The 16,995-nt window shown below is 47.4% G+C and overlaps 2 protein-coding genes and 1 long non-coding RNA gene across 3 annotated transcripts in view; 1 reads left to right on the top strand and 2 right to left on the bottom strand.

Annotated features, from left to right (window-relative positions):
- The window catches only part of ZBTB45 (zinc finger and BTB domain containing 45), a 35,221-nt gene extending 32,581 nt beyond the window's left edge, over positions 1–2,640 (bottom strand). The window contains exon 1 of the mRNA XM_069742897.1: positions 2,409–2,640. The gene's annotated coding sequence lies outside the window, so the exon portion shown is untranslated. The remainder of the gene's footprint in view (positions 1–2,408) is intronic.
- An 8,017-nt stretch (positions 2,641–10,657) lies between these two features.
- On the top strand, positions 10,658–14,566 carry LOC138651014 (uncharacterized). The gene is made up of 3 exons (XM_069740933.1): positions 10,658–11,117; positions 13,064–13,483; positions 13,958–14,566. Exons 2-3 carry the CDS (start codon positions 13,064–13,066, stop codon positions 14,483–14,485), a joined length of 948 nt encoding a protein of 315 aa, XP_069597034.1. The 5' UTR covers positions 10,658–11,117; the 3' UTR covers positions 14,486–14,566.
- A 142-nt stretch (positions 14,567–14,708) lies between these two features.
- On the bottom strand, positions 14,709–15,873 carry LOC138651015 (uncharacterized). The gene is made up of 3 exons (XR_011315427.1): positions 15,276–15,873; positions 15,064–15,150; positions 14,709–14,861 (listed from the first exon to the last, which is right to left on the bottom strand). It is a non-coding gene; the product is annotated as an uncharacterized lncRNA (long non-coding RNA).
- Positions 15,874–16,995: the final 1,122 nt, after the last annotated feature.

Here is a 16,995-nt window from a genome sequence, read left to right as displayed (position 1 = left end):
TTTTTTTTTTTCTCTTACCTTCACCAATTGTCACTGTTCCACTGGTTCTGGATCCATATTTTAATTATGTGCCCATGTGTTCCAAAGTTTTGTCCCAAGCAACACATTCATGCCAGTGTCTCATCCCCTTAAAATGTGACAACGAAAGTTAAATGTTATGGCTTGATAGAGAGGGATATTTTTCCCCAATTTGTTAACAAGCTACAAAAAGATTCCAATAAGCAATATTTTATTTTCTTTTTTTTAACCAAGTGGGAAAAAAGCTGTGCTCTGACACTCCAATAGTAGGGAGGGACTCGGTGACTGGAGTTCTCAGCATGGTCACACCACACAAATCTCCTCTGCAGAGACCACTACGAAGCTATGGCCTTCTCTCTATATGATGCGATTGTTTTTATTGACCATCGCCATAGAGTAGAAAAAGCAAACACTGACGGACTACAAGGGAAAATTTTCATATCGGACAAACTTTATGAGGGGGAGGGGTTGTAAATTTGGAACAGAGGTGCACAGGAAAAAAAAAAAAAAAAAGACTGTTCCAGACTCTGGAGCAGCTCCATTTGGAAGAGGTATCGGGTTTAAATAACAAAATTCAGAAAACGGTCGTCTACATCTAATTTTTCAAGGACCGTCCACAGGACATGTTTTTAGAATTTCCTTAGAAATACAAAATTAAAGGATTGTCCAGTATTAAAGACATGGCTGTTTTTTGTTTTTCTTCTCAAAATAGTGCCACACCTATTCACAGGTTATTGCTGTGGAGCCTCATTCACTTTAATGGAGATGTAATTCAAAAGCAAAATATATTTTGTTAGCGGAAAGTCAAACTTGACTTTTCAAAGTTTTTACGACACTTTGGAAAGTAAAAGATTTGATGAATGGGGGCCAATGTGTAACAGCAGATTATCCTGCACATTAATTACTTCATGCCAGGATTACAAAGGTTACAGATATAAAGTAAAAAAAAAAAAAAAAGACATACAGACTAACCAGTAATTAGGAGGGCACTCCCTACACCAGCAGCATAGCATGAAGGTAATAACTGGGTGGAAGATCCATCCTGCAGAGCTACGTGTGTATATATAAATACATGCCAGCATGTTTATATATACACACACAACCCCCTCCTGATCTATACACTGAGTACTGCATATAGGAGGGGGTTATATATATATATACACACACACACAGTGCAGAACCTCCTTCTACTGTATACACTGAGTACTGCATATAGGAGGGGGTCATGTGTAAAAAAAAAAATATATATATATATATATATATATACACACACAAATATACATATACACACAGTGCAGAACCTCCTTCTACTGTAAACACTGAGCAATGTATATAGGAGGGGGTTGTAAATGTGTATATATATATATATATATATATATATATATATATATATATATATATATATATACACACACACACACACAGTACAGAACCTCCGTCTATTGTATACACTGAGCAATGTATATAGGAGGGGGTTGTAAATGTGTATGTATATATATATATATACACACACACACATACACAGTACAGAACCTCCGTCTATTGTATACACTGAGCAATGTATATAGGAGGGGGTTGTAAATGTATGTATATATATATATATATATATATACATACACAGTACAGAACCTCCGTCTATTGTATACACTGAGAACTGTATATAGGACGGGGTTGTGTAAGATATTATATACATAGACAGTACAGAACCACCTCCTACTGTATACACTTTGTAATGTATATAGGACGGGATAAATTATACACACACACCCATCCTAATGTATACATTGACTATTGTAATGGGGGGGGATAATATATATATATTATATACACACACACAACCCCCTCCTATTGTATACACCAAGTAGCGCACACACATGGATCCCTGCAGCCATACATCGCCCAGGCCAGTGTATACATGCAGTGTGGGCACAGTGTAATTGTGGGGCACACACTGGGGGTGCGGACATTTTGGAGACCGTACGGTCACCGGGCCTGTCGTTCAGTGGGGGAGCGGCAGGGAATCCACTGTGGATTTCGCTACGTGTAAACCCTGCGGACACTGAAAATCGTGGAGTCTGGATGAAATCCGCAGAATCGATGGCACCGGATTTTACAAACACGACATTGATTTTTTAAATCTCTTTACCCCCAGGACAGGCGTTAGGTTTGGTCACATCTCGCCCCTTCTTCTGCTACTACAGGGCGGCAGTCTGGCACTTGTAGTGCATGCGGAGCTGTCACTCTTACACTGCGGGGTTAATGAGAGACCACCGTCCTGTATAGGAGAGATGCGGGTCAGGGGTGCTGCTGGGGTCTAGTGGCCGTCCTCCTATGGGCGCCATTACTATATACCTCAGTATGAAGCACCAGCCGTATACAACGCTACTCACCGGCTCTCCCGGGGGCGCGCAGCCGCGCGTTCTCGCTCCTGGCACTAGTCAGGATGTTCCTGCACGGGGCCCGCTGCCCTCCGGGATTCCGCTGCGGCGGGGAGGAGGAGGAGGACGGGGAGCTCTCCGGGGCCGCCAGTCTCTGACCTGTAGTCCGCACAGAAGAGCGGCGCCTCCGGGAACAAAACGGCAGCAGCAACGGGGCCAGGCGGCTCTCTAGCGCATGCGCAGTATGTCTCACCAGCCAGACACAAAATAACTTTATTCACACGAACAAAGATCGCAATCCTCTGTTCTATTATCTGAGCAGACACAGGGCAGTCTAGGAGGGCGGGGCTGATGCTTGTGCCTGATGATCGGTGTGTGAGCAGCAGCATGTCCGCGCTCACCGTGTGTGCAGGGCGAGCCGCCATACTGTGCACTGGCCCAAGTGTGATAAATGCAGCCAGGCGTCCCCAGTGCTGGCTGTATTTGTGGGCTTCTATAAATACATATGTGTGACTGTCGGCAGCCATTATCTTTCTTCTGTGACCTGGACAGACTGCTCCGCCAAATAATGCAATGCAGGAGTGTGAGAGTCCCGCTGAGATTCCTGTCAGGCGCCAGCTAAGGCTACTTTCACACTAGCGTTTTTTTAAATCCGTCACAATGCGTCGTTTTGCAGAAAAAAACGCATCCTGCAAAAGTGCTTGCAGGATGCGTTTTTTCCCCATAGACTTCTATTGACGACGCATTTGCGACGGATTGGCACACTTCACATCCGTCTTGCGACGGATGCGTCGTGCTTTAGCGGACCGTTGGGAGAAAAAAACGCTACATGTAACGTTTTTTTCTCCTGACAGACCGCTTTTTCCGACCGCGCATGCGCGGCCGGAACTCCGCACCCACCTCCCCGCACCTTACAATGGGGCAGCGGATGCGCCGGAAAAATGCATCCGCTGCCTCCATTGTGCAATGCAGCAAACAGCGTCGAAATCTCTCCCCGACGCATTGCGACGGGGAGATTCCGACGCTAGTGTGAAAGGAGCCTAAGACCCTCAGCCAGGGACACTGATCCCTGATAGTGATGGGCCCCCATGGCTTCTGGTGATTGCCTGAAAAGCTCAGTGCTTGGTGGTTACAATAAGGGTCTCCAGAGTGCAGACGTGTACACAGGCCCACCGCACTCCAGACGTGTACACGGGCCCACCGCACTCCAGACGTGTACACGGGCCCGCTGCTCTCCAGGCGTATACATGGGCCCACCGCACTCCAGACGTGTACACGGGCCCGCTGCTCTCCAGACGTGTACACAGGCCCACCGCTCTCCAGGCGTGTACATGGGCCCACCGCACTCCAGACGTGTACACGAGCCCACCGCTCTCCAGACATGTACACGGGCCCACTGCACTCCAGACGTGTACACGGGCCCTCCGCACTCCAGACGTGTACACGAGCCCACTGCTCTCCAGACGTGTACACGGGCCCACCGCACTCCAGACGTGTACACGGGCCCACCGCACTCCAGACGGGTACACGGGCCCGCCGCTCTCTAGACGGGTACACGGGCCCGCCGCTCTCTAGATGGGTACACGGGCCCACCGCTCTCCAGATGTGTACACGGGCCCACCACACTCCAGACGGATACACGGGCCTGCCGCTCTCTAGACGGGTACACGGGCCCGCCGCTCTCCAGATGTGTACACGGGCCCGCTGCTCTCTGGGCGTGTACATGGCCCTCCGCTCTCCAGACGCATACACGGGCCCGACACTCTTCAGGCTTGTACACGGGCCCGCTGCTCTCTGGGCGTGTACATGGGTCCACTGCTCTCCAGATGTGTACACAGGCTCACCACTCTCCGGGCATGTACACGTGCCCACCGCCTGCTACGCAGCGCGGCTGTGCCGATACAATCACCCACCAGGCGGTGTCTGCCTCTTAGCACAGCATTTATTTATTATGCTTTGTTTATATAGCGGTATCATATTCCGTAGCACTTCACATACATTATCATTGTTTGGGTTTCACAATCTAGATTCCCTATCAGTATGTCTTTGGAGTGTGTGCCATTCGTCCCCTGTGGCATTGCGGGCCGGTGATGGGGATGATGATACAAGTCCTCTCCCCCATCATGTTTGGTCCTAGTGTGTGCCAAGCAGGGCAGAAGCTGCTGATTGCCGTGTTGTGTAGAGTCAGAAACCTACTAAGATTGAGAGCCTGGCAGGGTAGATGCTGCCAAATACTACCAGGGACTAAGTACCACTATAAACTACTACTGTGCTGAGGGTCATGTTGTGTAGAGTCAGAAACCTACTAAGGCTGGTTTCACATTTGCGTTTAAAAACGCAGCATTTTAAACGCAAACGCATTTGGTGAAAAAACGCGTTTAAACGCTGCGTTTTTTAGGCGCATGCGTTTTTGCATGTTTTAACACAAACGCGGCGTTTTGACGCGTTTACATGCGTTTTTTCCTTCGTTTGCGTTTTTGAAACGCATGATGAGAAGTGTGTGACAGCTGCCAATCATCAAAATCAACTAGAAAACCCACTATAAACAGAAATACCTAGGGTTAGGATCCCTAGTAACCCTAGGGATCCTAACCCTAAAACACAAACTCTAACCCTCACACAAACTCTAACACAAACTCTAACCCTAAGGCTACTTTCACACTAGCGTTAACTGCAAACCGTCACAAAAACGTCTTTTTGCCAAAAAAACGGATGCGTCAAAAAAGTGCAAAATGTATGCAACGCATACAGCATTTCGACGGATCCGTCTATTTGGGGATGTCTGGCCAATTAGCTAAAAAAATCCTGTTTCTGAGCATGCTCAGTAGAAAAAAACGTATTGCAGCGCTGCATTGCGTCGTACGACGTGTCTCGACGCATCCGTCGCTCATAGACTTTCATTGTAGCCAAAGACGCATGCCGATGGATGCGCCGAGACACGTTTTTTTGTCGGAGCCAAAAAACGTTGCAATCTACGTTTTTCCAGACGACGTGTCGCCTAATTTCGACGCTTCCGTCGAAAGACGTATACCGACGTATGCAAATCCGTCGCAATGCGTCGCCAATACAAGTCTATGGGGAAAAAACGCATCCAGCAAAATATTTTGCTGGATGCGTTTTTTCTGCAAAACGACGCATTTTAACGTATTGCAGTTAACGCTAGTGTGAAAGTAGCCTAACACAAACTCTAACCCTAAAACCCAAACTCTAACCCTAACAGAAACTCTAACACAAACGCTAACACAAACTCTAACCCTAACACAAACTCTAACCTTAACACATACTCTAACCCCAACCCTAGCCCTAACCCTAGGCATTCTAACCCTAACCCTAGGGACCCTAACCCTAGGGACCCTAACCCTAGGGATCCTAACCCTAACCCTAGGGATCCTAACCCTAACCCTAGGGATCCTAACCCTTAGGGTTAGGGTTAGGATCCCTAGGGTTAGGGTTGGGGTGTGGCTTTTCAGTGTGTATTCTTGTGTTTTTCTATAAAAATGCATGCGTTTAAAAACACATGCAAACGCATGTGCTTAAAAAGGCATACGTTTACATAGACATCAATACGTTTTTTTTTTGCGGCAAAAAAACACCGCTAAAATTACTACATGTTGCATTTCTGCAACACAACGCATGCAGAGAAAAAACGCATGCGTTGTCAAAACGCATGCAAAAAAACGCATGCGTTTTTAATGTTAAGAATAGGGAAAAAACGCATGCTTTTTTTTGCGCAAAAACGCAAAAAAAACGCAAATGTGAAACCAGCCTAAGATTGAGAGCCTGGCAGGGTAGATGCTGCCAAGTACTACCAGGGACTAAGTACCACTATAAACTACTACTGTGCTAAGTGTCATGATAACTGCATATTCTGACCAACCACAGGTTACAAATGAATATTCCCTGTGCTGGCAATTAACCTTCTAGTGGCTCCATGGTGTCCTACCATCACCATCGTTGACCAGAGTCCGTGCCTTTAGGTCTATTTACAATGCACGATTATAGTGTATGAGTGTTCTCAGGGATGCACGTTTTCTGATAATCTTGTCGTCAAACAAAACCGCCAATCGCCCGAAGAATGTACAAAACACTCGTTCATTAGATGAAATGATCTCTTGCTTTTCACAAAAGCTCACCGTTCTCAGCAGCCCGGAACAATGGCTGCCTATGTGCACTTATCGATCAGATACTGACCTATTACAGATGATTCTGAGCACATCTGCAGCGCAGTCGGCCAATCTGTAATTGGTGTAATCTGAATCGCTGTGAGTCCATCTACACATTTGAAGCACGGTTGGCCAGTGTGCACATCCAAAGCGTGGTGGCCGCAGGCTGCAGGAGTATCTCATTGACTGAAAACTGAAAATAGAGATTAAACAAGAACCACAAGACAGATTTCATCAACCAAGGTATCATTGTAATCATTATAACGGCGCCAACCTGACACTGTTTGTAGGTAACTGTGCACAATCCTGCAGACAGGTTCCATTTAAAAGAGTAGTGACGGGGCGACCAACAATAGCAAAATTGACTGATCGGGGCCGATAGGGTTTGTGTGGCAGGGCTGCTTTTTTGTCCCAGTGCGGCCCTGGGTGTAACTATAGTTGGTGCAAAATTTGTAGTGGCGCCTGTGCCCTGAAGCTTAAGGGGCTTCAAAAGGTTCCTTTGGCAATATCAGAAGACCAAGGCTATTAAAGACCCGTGGTACTTGTGGGCTCCTTGGAGATTTTTCATATAACGCCACTACTTCTCAGATTAGGGTGGCATCACACTTCAGCATCCAATCTAACGTACGATCATCATCATGGTGTCCTCTACAAGTGGTACCACAGTCATCATCATTAACAGTTGTAAAGTGGCTTGCAATGTAAAAGTGAGACATACACTGTGTGCAGAATTATTAGGCAAGTTGTATTTTGATCACATGATATTTTTTATACATGTTGTCCTACTCCAAGCTGTTTAGGCTTGAGAGCCAACTACCAATTAAGTAAATTAGGTGATGTGCATCTCTGTAATGAGGAGGGGTGTTGTCTAATGACGTCAAATCCTTATATAAGGTGTGCTTAATTATTAGGCAACTTCCTTTCCTTTGGCAAAATGGGTCAGAAGAGAGATTTGGTGGGCTCTGAAAAGTCCAAAATTGTGAGATGTCTAGCAGAGGGATGCAGCAGACTTGAAATTGCCAAACTTTTGAAGCGTAACAATCAAGCTTTTCATGGCAAATAGCCAACAGGGTCGCAAGAAGCGTGTTGGGCAAAAGCGCAAAATAACTGCCCATGAATTGAGGTATATCAAGCGTGAAGCTGCCAAGATGCCATTTGCCACCAGTTTTGCCATATTTCAGAGCTGCAACATTACTGCAGTAACAAAAAGCACAAGGTGTGCGATACTCAAGGACATGGCCAAGGTAAGGAAGGCTGAAAAACGACCACCTGTGAACAAGAAACATGAGATAAAACGTCAAGACTGGGCCAAGAAATATCTTAAGACTGACTTTTCAAAGGTTTTATGGACTGATGAAATGAGAGTGACTCTTGATGGGCCGGATGGATGGGCCAGAGGCTAGATCAGTAAAGGGCAGAGAGCTCCTCTCCGACTCAGACACCAGCAAGGTGGAGGTGGGGTACTGGTATGGGCTGGTATCATCAAATATGAACTTGTGGGACCTTTTCGGGTTGAGGATGGAGTGAAGCTCAACTCCTAGACCTACTGCCAGTTTCTGGAAGACAACTTCTTCAAGCAGTGGTACAGGACGAAGGAAGAAAAACATGATTTTCATGCAGGACAATGCTCCATCACATGCCTCCAACTACTCCACAGCGTGGCTGGCCAGTAAAGGTCTCAAAGAAGAAAAAATGACATGGCCCCTTGTTCACCTGATCTGAACCCCAAAGAAAACCTGTGGTCCCTCATAAAATGTGAGATCTGCAGGGAGGGAAAACAGTCCACCTCTCGGAACAGTGTCTGGAGGCTGTGGTGGCTGCTGCACGCAATGTTGATCGTAAACAAATCAAACAACTGAGAATCCTTCTTCATACCTTTCAAAAATGAACAAGGCTCCCTGCTTTCCATTTACTGCATTACTCTAGAGCCAGCCTGGGGGGGGGCAATCAATTTTCCTAAGGAGTCACATGAGAGACTGTGATTGTTGTTGATGGCCGAACGAAGAGGCTGCACCTAATTATACTCAATATTATTATTCTTTATCGTTTTTTATCACTTAATGTTGAGCAAAATTAAGTGCATTACCTACCTGTGACAATAGGGCGCATTGTAACCTGTATTCTTATCACTAGAAGCTAATCAAAACTATATAATTTACTGCTCTTTATAAAGTTTATCATTCATACTGCTCCTGTTATTCAGCATAAAGTATATATAATAAATATAGATGTATCTTAATAAGCAACCCCCCACACAAACACACATTATGATGCCCATAGTCTCCCCACACACAGTATTATGACCCCCATAGTTTGCCCACCCACACACAAAGTATATGATACCCTACACTGCCCACCACACAGTATAATGACCCTCAAAGCGTCTACTCACACACAGAATGATGGTCCCCACAGCCTCCCCAAACAGTATACCACCGCCTCATCCCACACACAGTATGATGTTTCCTACAGCCTCCCCAAACAGTATACCATCACAGCACTCCACACACAGTAAGATGGCCCCACAGCCTCCTCCAACAGTATATCACCACATCACCCCACACACAGTATGATGCTCCCCACAGCCTCCCCAAACAGTATACCATCACAGTACCCCACACACAGTATGATGCTCCCCACAGCCTCCCTAAACATTATATCACCACCTCACCCCACACACAGAATGATGCTTCCCACAGCCTCCCCAAACAGTATACCATCACAGCACCCTACATACAGTATGATGCTCCCCACAGCCTCCCCAAACAGTATACCATCACAGCACCCCACACACAGTATGATGCTCCCCGCAGCCTCCCCAAACAGTATACCATCACAGCACTCCACACACAATAAGATGGCCCCCACAGCCTCCTCAAACAGTATATCACCACATCACCCCACACACAGTATGATGCTCCCCACAGCCTCCCCAAACAGTATACCATCACAGCACCCCACATACAGTATGATGCTCCCCACAGCCTCCCCCAACTGTATACCATCACAGCACCCCACACACACAGTATGATGCTCCCCACAGCCTCCCTAAACAATATATCACCACCTCACCCCACACATAGTATGATGCTTCCCACAGCCTCCGCAAACAGTATACCATCGCAGCACCCCACACACAGTATGATGCTCCCCACAGCCTCCCTAAACAGTATATCACCACCTCACCCCACACACAATATGATGTTCTCCACAGCCTCCCCAAACAGTATATCACCACCTCACCCCACACACAGTATGATGCTCCCCAAACAGTATACCACCACATCACCCCACACACAATAAGATAGGCCCCACAGCCTCCTCAAACAGTATACCACCACCTCACCCCATACACAGTATGATGCTTCCCACAGCCTCCCCAAACAGTATACCATCACAGCACCACACACACAATATGAAGCTCCCCACAGCCTCCCCAAACAGTGTACCACCACATCACCCCACACCCAATAAGATGGCCCCCACAGCCTCCTCAAACAGTATACCATCACATTACCCCACATACAGTAAGATGTTCCCCACATCCTCCCCAAACAGTATACCATCACATCACCCCACACACAGTAAGATGGCCCTACAGCCTCCCCAAACAGTATATCCTCACCCCACACACAGTATGATGCTTCCCACAGCCTCCCCAAACATTATACCATCACAGCACCCCACACACTGTATGATGCTCCCCACAGCCTCCCCAAACATTATACCATCACAGCACCCCACACACTGTATGATGCTCCCCACAGCCTCCCCAAACGTTTTACCTCCGCTTCACCCCACACACAGTATGATGGCCCTCATAGCTCCCTACATAAGGTGGAGACATTTATTAGCATCCTGGATAGGACCTGTGGACAGTATACAGGTCCTTCTCAAAAAATTAGCATATAGTGTTAAATTTCATTATTTACCATAATGTAATGATTACAATTAAACTTTCATATATTATAGATTCATTATCCACCAACTGAAATTTGTCACGTCTTTTATTGTTTTAATACTGATGATTTTGGCATACAACTCCTGATAACCCAAAAAACCTGTCTCAATAAATTAGCATATCAAGAAAAGGTTCTCTAAAGGTACCGTCACACAGTGCAATTTAGATCGCTACGACGGCACGATTTGTGACGTTGCATCGTCGCTTAATTATCGTTTCAAACATCGTAGACTGCGGTCACACTACACGATGCACGACGCTGAAGCGATAAATTCATGACGTATTTGCGATGTAGAAGTCGTATGGGACAGTCGTACGGTCGTGTCACACACGACGATTCAGAGCAAATTTTGCATAATCTGTGCGTGACGTTGTTCACAAGGGGCGTGTTGTGCCACTAGTTAGTGTGGTGATAGGCCAAAGGTTCTGTGCACACAATTGGTTGGAAAATTTGTCACCTGAGCGCTATTGTTCCCAATGCCACTTCACTGCTTTCAAAATTTCCTTTCTTCACTTCGTACTTGGACACTTGGTGGACCTGGACATCGGAATTTTGTACCTCGCTGAATATACCACGCTTTGCACCGCTGCTTCGAGGTATGTAAACCGCTTGGGCGTGGTGGATGGAACGCTGTATGGACGGCATGAGTGCTTCGTTCCACCACTGAAGCGAAGTGGATGGTACACTGTTGTGACTGGAGGGCTACAATGTGGCAGATGGTACGCTGTTGTGCTTGGTTGTGACTGGTGGGCTACAGCGTGGTAGATGGAACTCAGTTTGTTCGGCATGACCGCTTCGTTCCACCGCTGAAGCGATGCGGATGGTACGCTGTTGTGACTGCTTATGACCGGTTGTGTCTGTTGCGCTACAGCGTGGCAGATGGTACAATGTATGGTCACCATGAGCGCTTTGTGTGGCTGCTGTAGGGAAGCGGGCGGTACACTGTTTTGGGTTATGGTGGACTATAGGCGCGGCAGATTGAAGAAGCGATGCGGATGGTACGCTGTTGTGACTGGTCGTGACTGGTCGTGACTGGTGGGCTACAGCGTGGTAGATGGAACTCAGTTTGTTCGGCATGACCGCTTCGTTCCACCGCTGAAGCGATGCGGATGGTACGCTGTTGTGACTGCTTATGACCGGTTGTGTCTGTTGCGCTACAGCGTGGCAGATGGTACAATGTATGGTCACCATGAGCGCTTTGTGTGGCTGCTGTAGGGAAGCGGGCGGTACACTGTTTTGGGTTATGGTGGACTATAGGCGCGGCAGATGGAAGAAGCGATGCGGATGGTACGCTGTTGTGACTGGTCGTGACTGGTGGGCTACAGCGTGGTAGATGGAACACAGTTTGTTCGGCATGACCGCTTCGTTCCACCGCTGAAGCGATGCGGATGGTACGCTGTTGTGACTGCTTATGACCGGTTGTGTCTGTTGCGCTACAGCGTGGCAGATGGTACAATGTATGGTCACCATGAGCGCTTTGTGTGGCTGCTGTAGGGAAGCGGGCGGTACACTGTTTTGGGTTATGGTGGACTATAGGCGCGGCAGATTGAAGAAGCGATGCGGATGGTACGCTGTTGTGACTGGTCGTGACTGGTCGTGACTGGTGGGCTACAGCGTGGTAGATGGAACTCAGTTTGTTCGGCATGACCGCTTCGTTCCACCGCTGAAGCGATGCGGATGGTACGCTGTTGTGACTGCTTATGACCGGTTGTGTCTGTTGCGCTACAGCGTGGCAGATGGTACAATGTATGGTCACCATGAGCGCTTTGTGTGGCTGCTGTAGGGAAGCGGGCGGTACACTGTTTTGGGTTATGGTGGACTATAGGCGCGGCAGATTGAAGAAGCGATGCGGATGGTACGCTGTTGTGACTGGTCGTGACTGGTCGTGACTGGTGGGCTACAGCGTGGTAGATGGAACTCAGTTTGTTCGGCATGACCGCTTCGTTCCACCGCTGAAGCGATGCGGATGGTACGCTGTTGTGACTGCTTATGACCGGTTGTGTCTGTTGCGCTACAGCGTGGCAGATGGTACAATGTATGGTCACCATGAGCGCTTTGTGTGGCTGCTGTAGGGAAGCGGGCGGTACACTGTTTTGGGTTATGGTGGACTATAGGCGCGGCAGATTGAAGAAGCGATGCGGATGGTACGCTGTTGTGACTGGTCGTGACTGGTCGTGACTGGTGGGCTACAGCGTGGTAGATGGAACTCAGTTTGTTCGGCATGACCGCTTCGTTCCACCGCTGAAGCGATGCGGATGGTACGCTGTTGTGACTGCTTATGACCGGTTGTGTCTGTTGCGCTACAGCGTGGCAGATGGTACAATGTATGGTCACCATGAGCGCTTTGTGTGGCTGCTGTAGGGAAGCGGGCGGTACACTGTTTTGGGTTATGGTGGACTATAGGCGCGGCAGATGGAAGAAGCGATGGTAGGCATGAGCGCTTTGTGTGGCTGCTGTTGTTAAGCGTTTGGCACACTGGCAAAAGTATTGTTAATAGGACGCTTTGTCAACCATGTAATTTTTTTTTTTAATTACTTTTTAGATGTCAAATCGTGTGGAGTTCATCCGGGATTTCATCGAGATTTATCAGTCTTTTCCCTGCCTCTGGAAAATAAAATCTCCTGAGTATTGTAACAGGGAAAAGAGGAGGGAGGGTTACTTACAGCTCATTGAGCTTTACAATCGTCAGGCACCAGATGAGGAAGCTAACGAAGCAGTTATTAAAAAGAAAATCCAGGCGCTCCGCACGGTCTGGAGGAAGGAGCTGAACAAGGTTCTTCAGACTACAAGGTCCGGAGCTTCCACTGATGAAGTTTATGTGCCAAAACTGTGGTATTTTGAGCATCTTAATTTTCTGAGGGACCAAGAGGTGCCACGGGCTTCAACGTGTCTTCGATTGTTGGCACCTGTGGAACCAATAGTTTCGGAGAACCACGCCGAGCAGGAGTCACAAGGGCAACAAGTAAGTAGCTCTTTGGACGAAAGTTCACCAATGTGTCCTATAATTACATAATTTTTCTCTGCATTTTAGGTTTTATACTTCTGATTATCACATCAGTTTAAAGTTGTTACAAAAACATGTACACATAAGTAACCCTGTTGCAGTCAAGAATTATAAGGGGAACGTAATATGTATGAAATGGAGATATATGTAAACCATACCATCGAAGCAATATAGAAAATAGTATCGCGTCAAGCTGCCGATGTACTCTTGTTGAGACTATTTAGACTATTAAATATTGGTCAGGTTCCCATAGCAGTCAGAACAGTGTAGTTCAAAGTATTCAATAAAAGGGAGGGTTAAAGAATATTACTAAGCATCAAATATATTATAATCTTTTTGTTACCTACTACGAATATATAGTTTGGATGCGGTTATGGTGGTACTACTTTTTGTTGCCGGGTTCATAACTTTTTTTTTTTTTCCCCCCCCCAGGATGACAGTGCGCAGGAGAGTACACTTGACTGTTCACAGGACTGCACAACAACAGATCTAGTGGAGGCTGCACCTGCCAGGAGTCAATCGAGGCAAGTTCAAAGAAAACGGAAAGCCACCTCAGACGCCTCAAATGAACTATTGAGCCTGGCAAAGAAGGTGTTGACAAGAAATGTTAGCCCTGCGTTAGAGGGGTTTGGACACTATGTGGTTGACAAACTGGCAAAAATGGACGACAACCAAAGAATACTAGCAGAGCGTCTGATTCTGGAAGCAGTAAACAAGGGTACTGATGGCGATTTGGACAAGAACACTTGTTTGGTCTCTTCCCGGCCAATACAGCGGACAGAGCCATCAAATTTCAATGGTTGGTCACAGGGTCAGACATCGATGCGACACAATCCTCACGTTTCCCACTTCGGCCAGCCACCCCCTAATAACTCCTACACACCAATACCTTTTCATATGGCTTCGCCCATCAGGCACCAAAATTTTCAGCCGGAACAATCGTCGTATCATAATTTGTGATTTCCTAACTACTTTTACATCCCTTTTTTTTTTTTGTCTTGTTAAAATAATGTTTGAAATAAAAGCTTTTATTATACATTCTATCACTACTTTTTCATTGGTGTGTCTCAATCACAGCACTGTATGAGGGAACAAATTAACGTAACAAATTCATGTACAGTTAACTAAAAAAAAAAAATCGAATGAAAGTTTAACTAAATCTTTTAATTGGAACAACAAAAAATGGATTATTGGCCCGCCTACAACTGCTGGCACATGTCCCGCAGCTTCTGCAGCTCCTCCATTGCCACATTGTGCTGCTCCTGAATATGTGCCATAGTGTGGAGTAACTTGTCTATGCCGGCTTCAATATCCTCTTTGTTGACAGTGACGAGAGCTGTGGGTCAAAAAACATAACATTAATAACACTGTAGTCTCCCGATGTGTCTTTGCTTCTGTGACTGAAAAAAAAGAAAAAAAATAAGCAAAGGGGGGGGGGGGGGGGGGGGGGGGGGGGGGGTGGAGGGTGGTTGTTTGGGTTGGGGGTGAAAGAGTGGGCCTGCAACAAAATCCAAACAAACTAAATTGTGGGAACCTACTAGAATGTTGAGGCACGGAGGGCACTTCTGGATCTGAGTCGCTGTTGAATGCCTCGTGCTGTCGGCGGCGGCGCTGTCTCTTTGCCTCTGTGAAGGAAAAAAAAAAAACAAGGTCTGTCAGCATATATGGCAACAGTGGCTGCCGGGGGAGGGGGGGGTGTTAAGAGGGGACCTGCAACTTAATCCAAATCACATTAATTGTGGGAACCTACTAGGATCTGGAGGAGTTGACCCGGAGGGCTCCGGGACATTGGACCCTGAGGGCACAGAGCCAGAAGAGGCTGGGCGGGATGCCTCGTGGCGGCGGCGGTGCTGTGTCTTTGCCTCTGTGAAGAAAAAAAAAAAAAAAAAAATTTTTGAAAAAGGTCTGTTAGCATATATGGCCACACTGGCTGCCGGGGGGGGGAAGGGGACCAGAAACAAAATCCAAATAACATTTTTGTGGGAACCTACTAGGATCTGGAGGAGTTGACCCGGAGGGCTCCGGGACATTGGACCCTGAGGGCACAGAGCCAGAAGAGGCTGGGCGGGATGCCTCGTGGCGGCGGCGGTGCTGTGTCTTTGCCTCTGTGAAGAAAAAAAAAAAAAAAAAAATTTTTGAAAAAGGTCTGTTAGCATATATGGCCACACTGGCTGCCGGGGGGGGGAAGGGGACCAGAAACAAAATCCAAATAACATTTTTGTGGGAACCTACTAGGATCTGGAGGAGTTGACCCGGAGGGCTCCGGGACATTGGACCCTGAGGGCACAGAGCCAGAAGAGGCTGGGCGGGATGCCTCGTGGCGGCGGCGGTGCTGTGTCTTTGCCTCTGTGAAGAAAAAAAAAAAAAAAAAAATTTTTTGAAAAAGGTCTGTTAGCATATATGGCCACACTGGCTGCCGGGGGGGGGAAAGGGAACAAGAAACAAAATCCAAATAACATTTTTGTGGGAACCTACTAGGATCTGGAGGAGTTGACCCGGAGGGCTCCGGGACATTGGACCCTGAGGGCACAGAGCCAGAAGAGGCTGGGCGGGATGCCTCGTGGCGGCGGCGGTGCTGTGTTTTTGCCTCTGTGAAGAAAAAAAAAAAAAAAAAAAAAATTTTTGAAAAAGGTCTGTTAGCATATATGGCCACACTGGCTGCCGGGGGGGGGAAGGGGACCAGAAACAAAATCCAAATAACATTTTTGTGGGAACCTACTAGGATCTGGAGGAGTGGACCCGGAGGGCACAGAGCCAGAAGAGGCTGGGCGGGATGCCTCGTGGCGGCGGTGGTGCTGTGTCTTTGCCTCTGTGAAGGGAAAAAAAAAAAAAAAAGGTCTGTCAGCATATATGGCAACACTGGCTGCCGGGGGGGGGGAGGAGGGGACCTGCAACCAAACCCAAATCACATTATTGTGGGAACCTACTAGGATCAGTTGTCTTTGACCCGGAGGGCTCTGGGACTTCAGAGGCGGTGTGTGATGCCTCGTGTCTACGGCGGCGCTGTCTCTTTGCCTCTGTGAAGGAAAAAAAAAGTTCGGTCAGCAGTTAGCTGTGCCACATAGTACTTCTCACCGTTCATACTGTCCCATAGCTGTGGCACATAGTGGCTCTGCAACATTCAAACTGTCCCATAGCAGTGGCACATAGTGGCTCTGCAACGTTCAAACTGTCCCATAGCAGTGGCACATAGTGGCTCTGCAACATTCAAACTGTCCCATAGCAGTGGCACATAGTGGCTCTGCAACGTAGAAACTGTCCCATAGCTGTGTCACATAGTGGCTCTGCAACGTTCAAACTGTCCCATAGCAGTGGCACATAGTGGCTCTGCAACGTAGAAACTGTCCCATAGCTGTGTCACATAGTGGCTCTGCAACGTTCAAACTGTCCCATAGCAGTGGCACATAGTGGCTCTGCAACATTCAAACTGTCCCATAGCAGTGGCACATAGTGGCTCTGCAACGTAGAAA

This window comes from Ranitomeya imitator, chromosome 10 (assembly GCF_032444005.1).
Source record: "Ranitomeya imitator isolate aRanImi1 chromosome 10, aRanImi1.pri, whole genome shotgun sequence".
Lineage (NCBI taxonomy): Eukaryota > Metazoa > Chordata > Amphibia > Anura > Dendrobatidae > Ranitomeya > Ranitomeya imitator.
This window is presented reverse-complemented; position numbering and strand designations above follow the sequence as displayed.

Excerpts from the sequence above, each read along its gene's own strand:
- LOC138651014 (XM_069740933.1), top strand. The coding sequence starts at position 13,064 with ATGTCAAATCGTGTGGAGTTCATCCGGGATTTCATCGAGATTTATCAG. Across the intron at positions 13,484-13,957 it reads AGGAGTCACAAGGGCAACAA|GATGACAGTGCGCAGGAGAG; the intron begins GTAAGTAGCTCT and ends TCCCCCCCCCAG.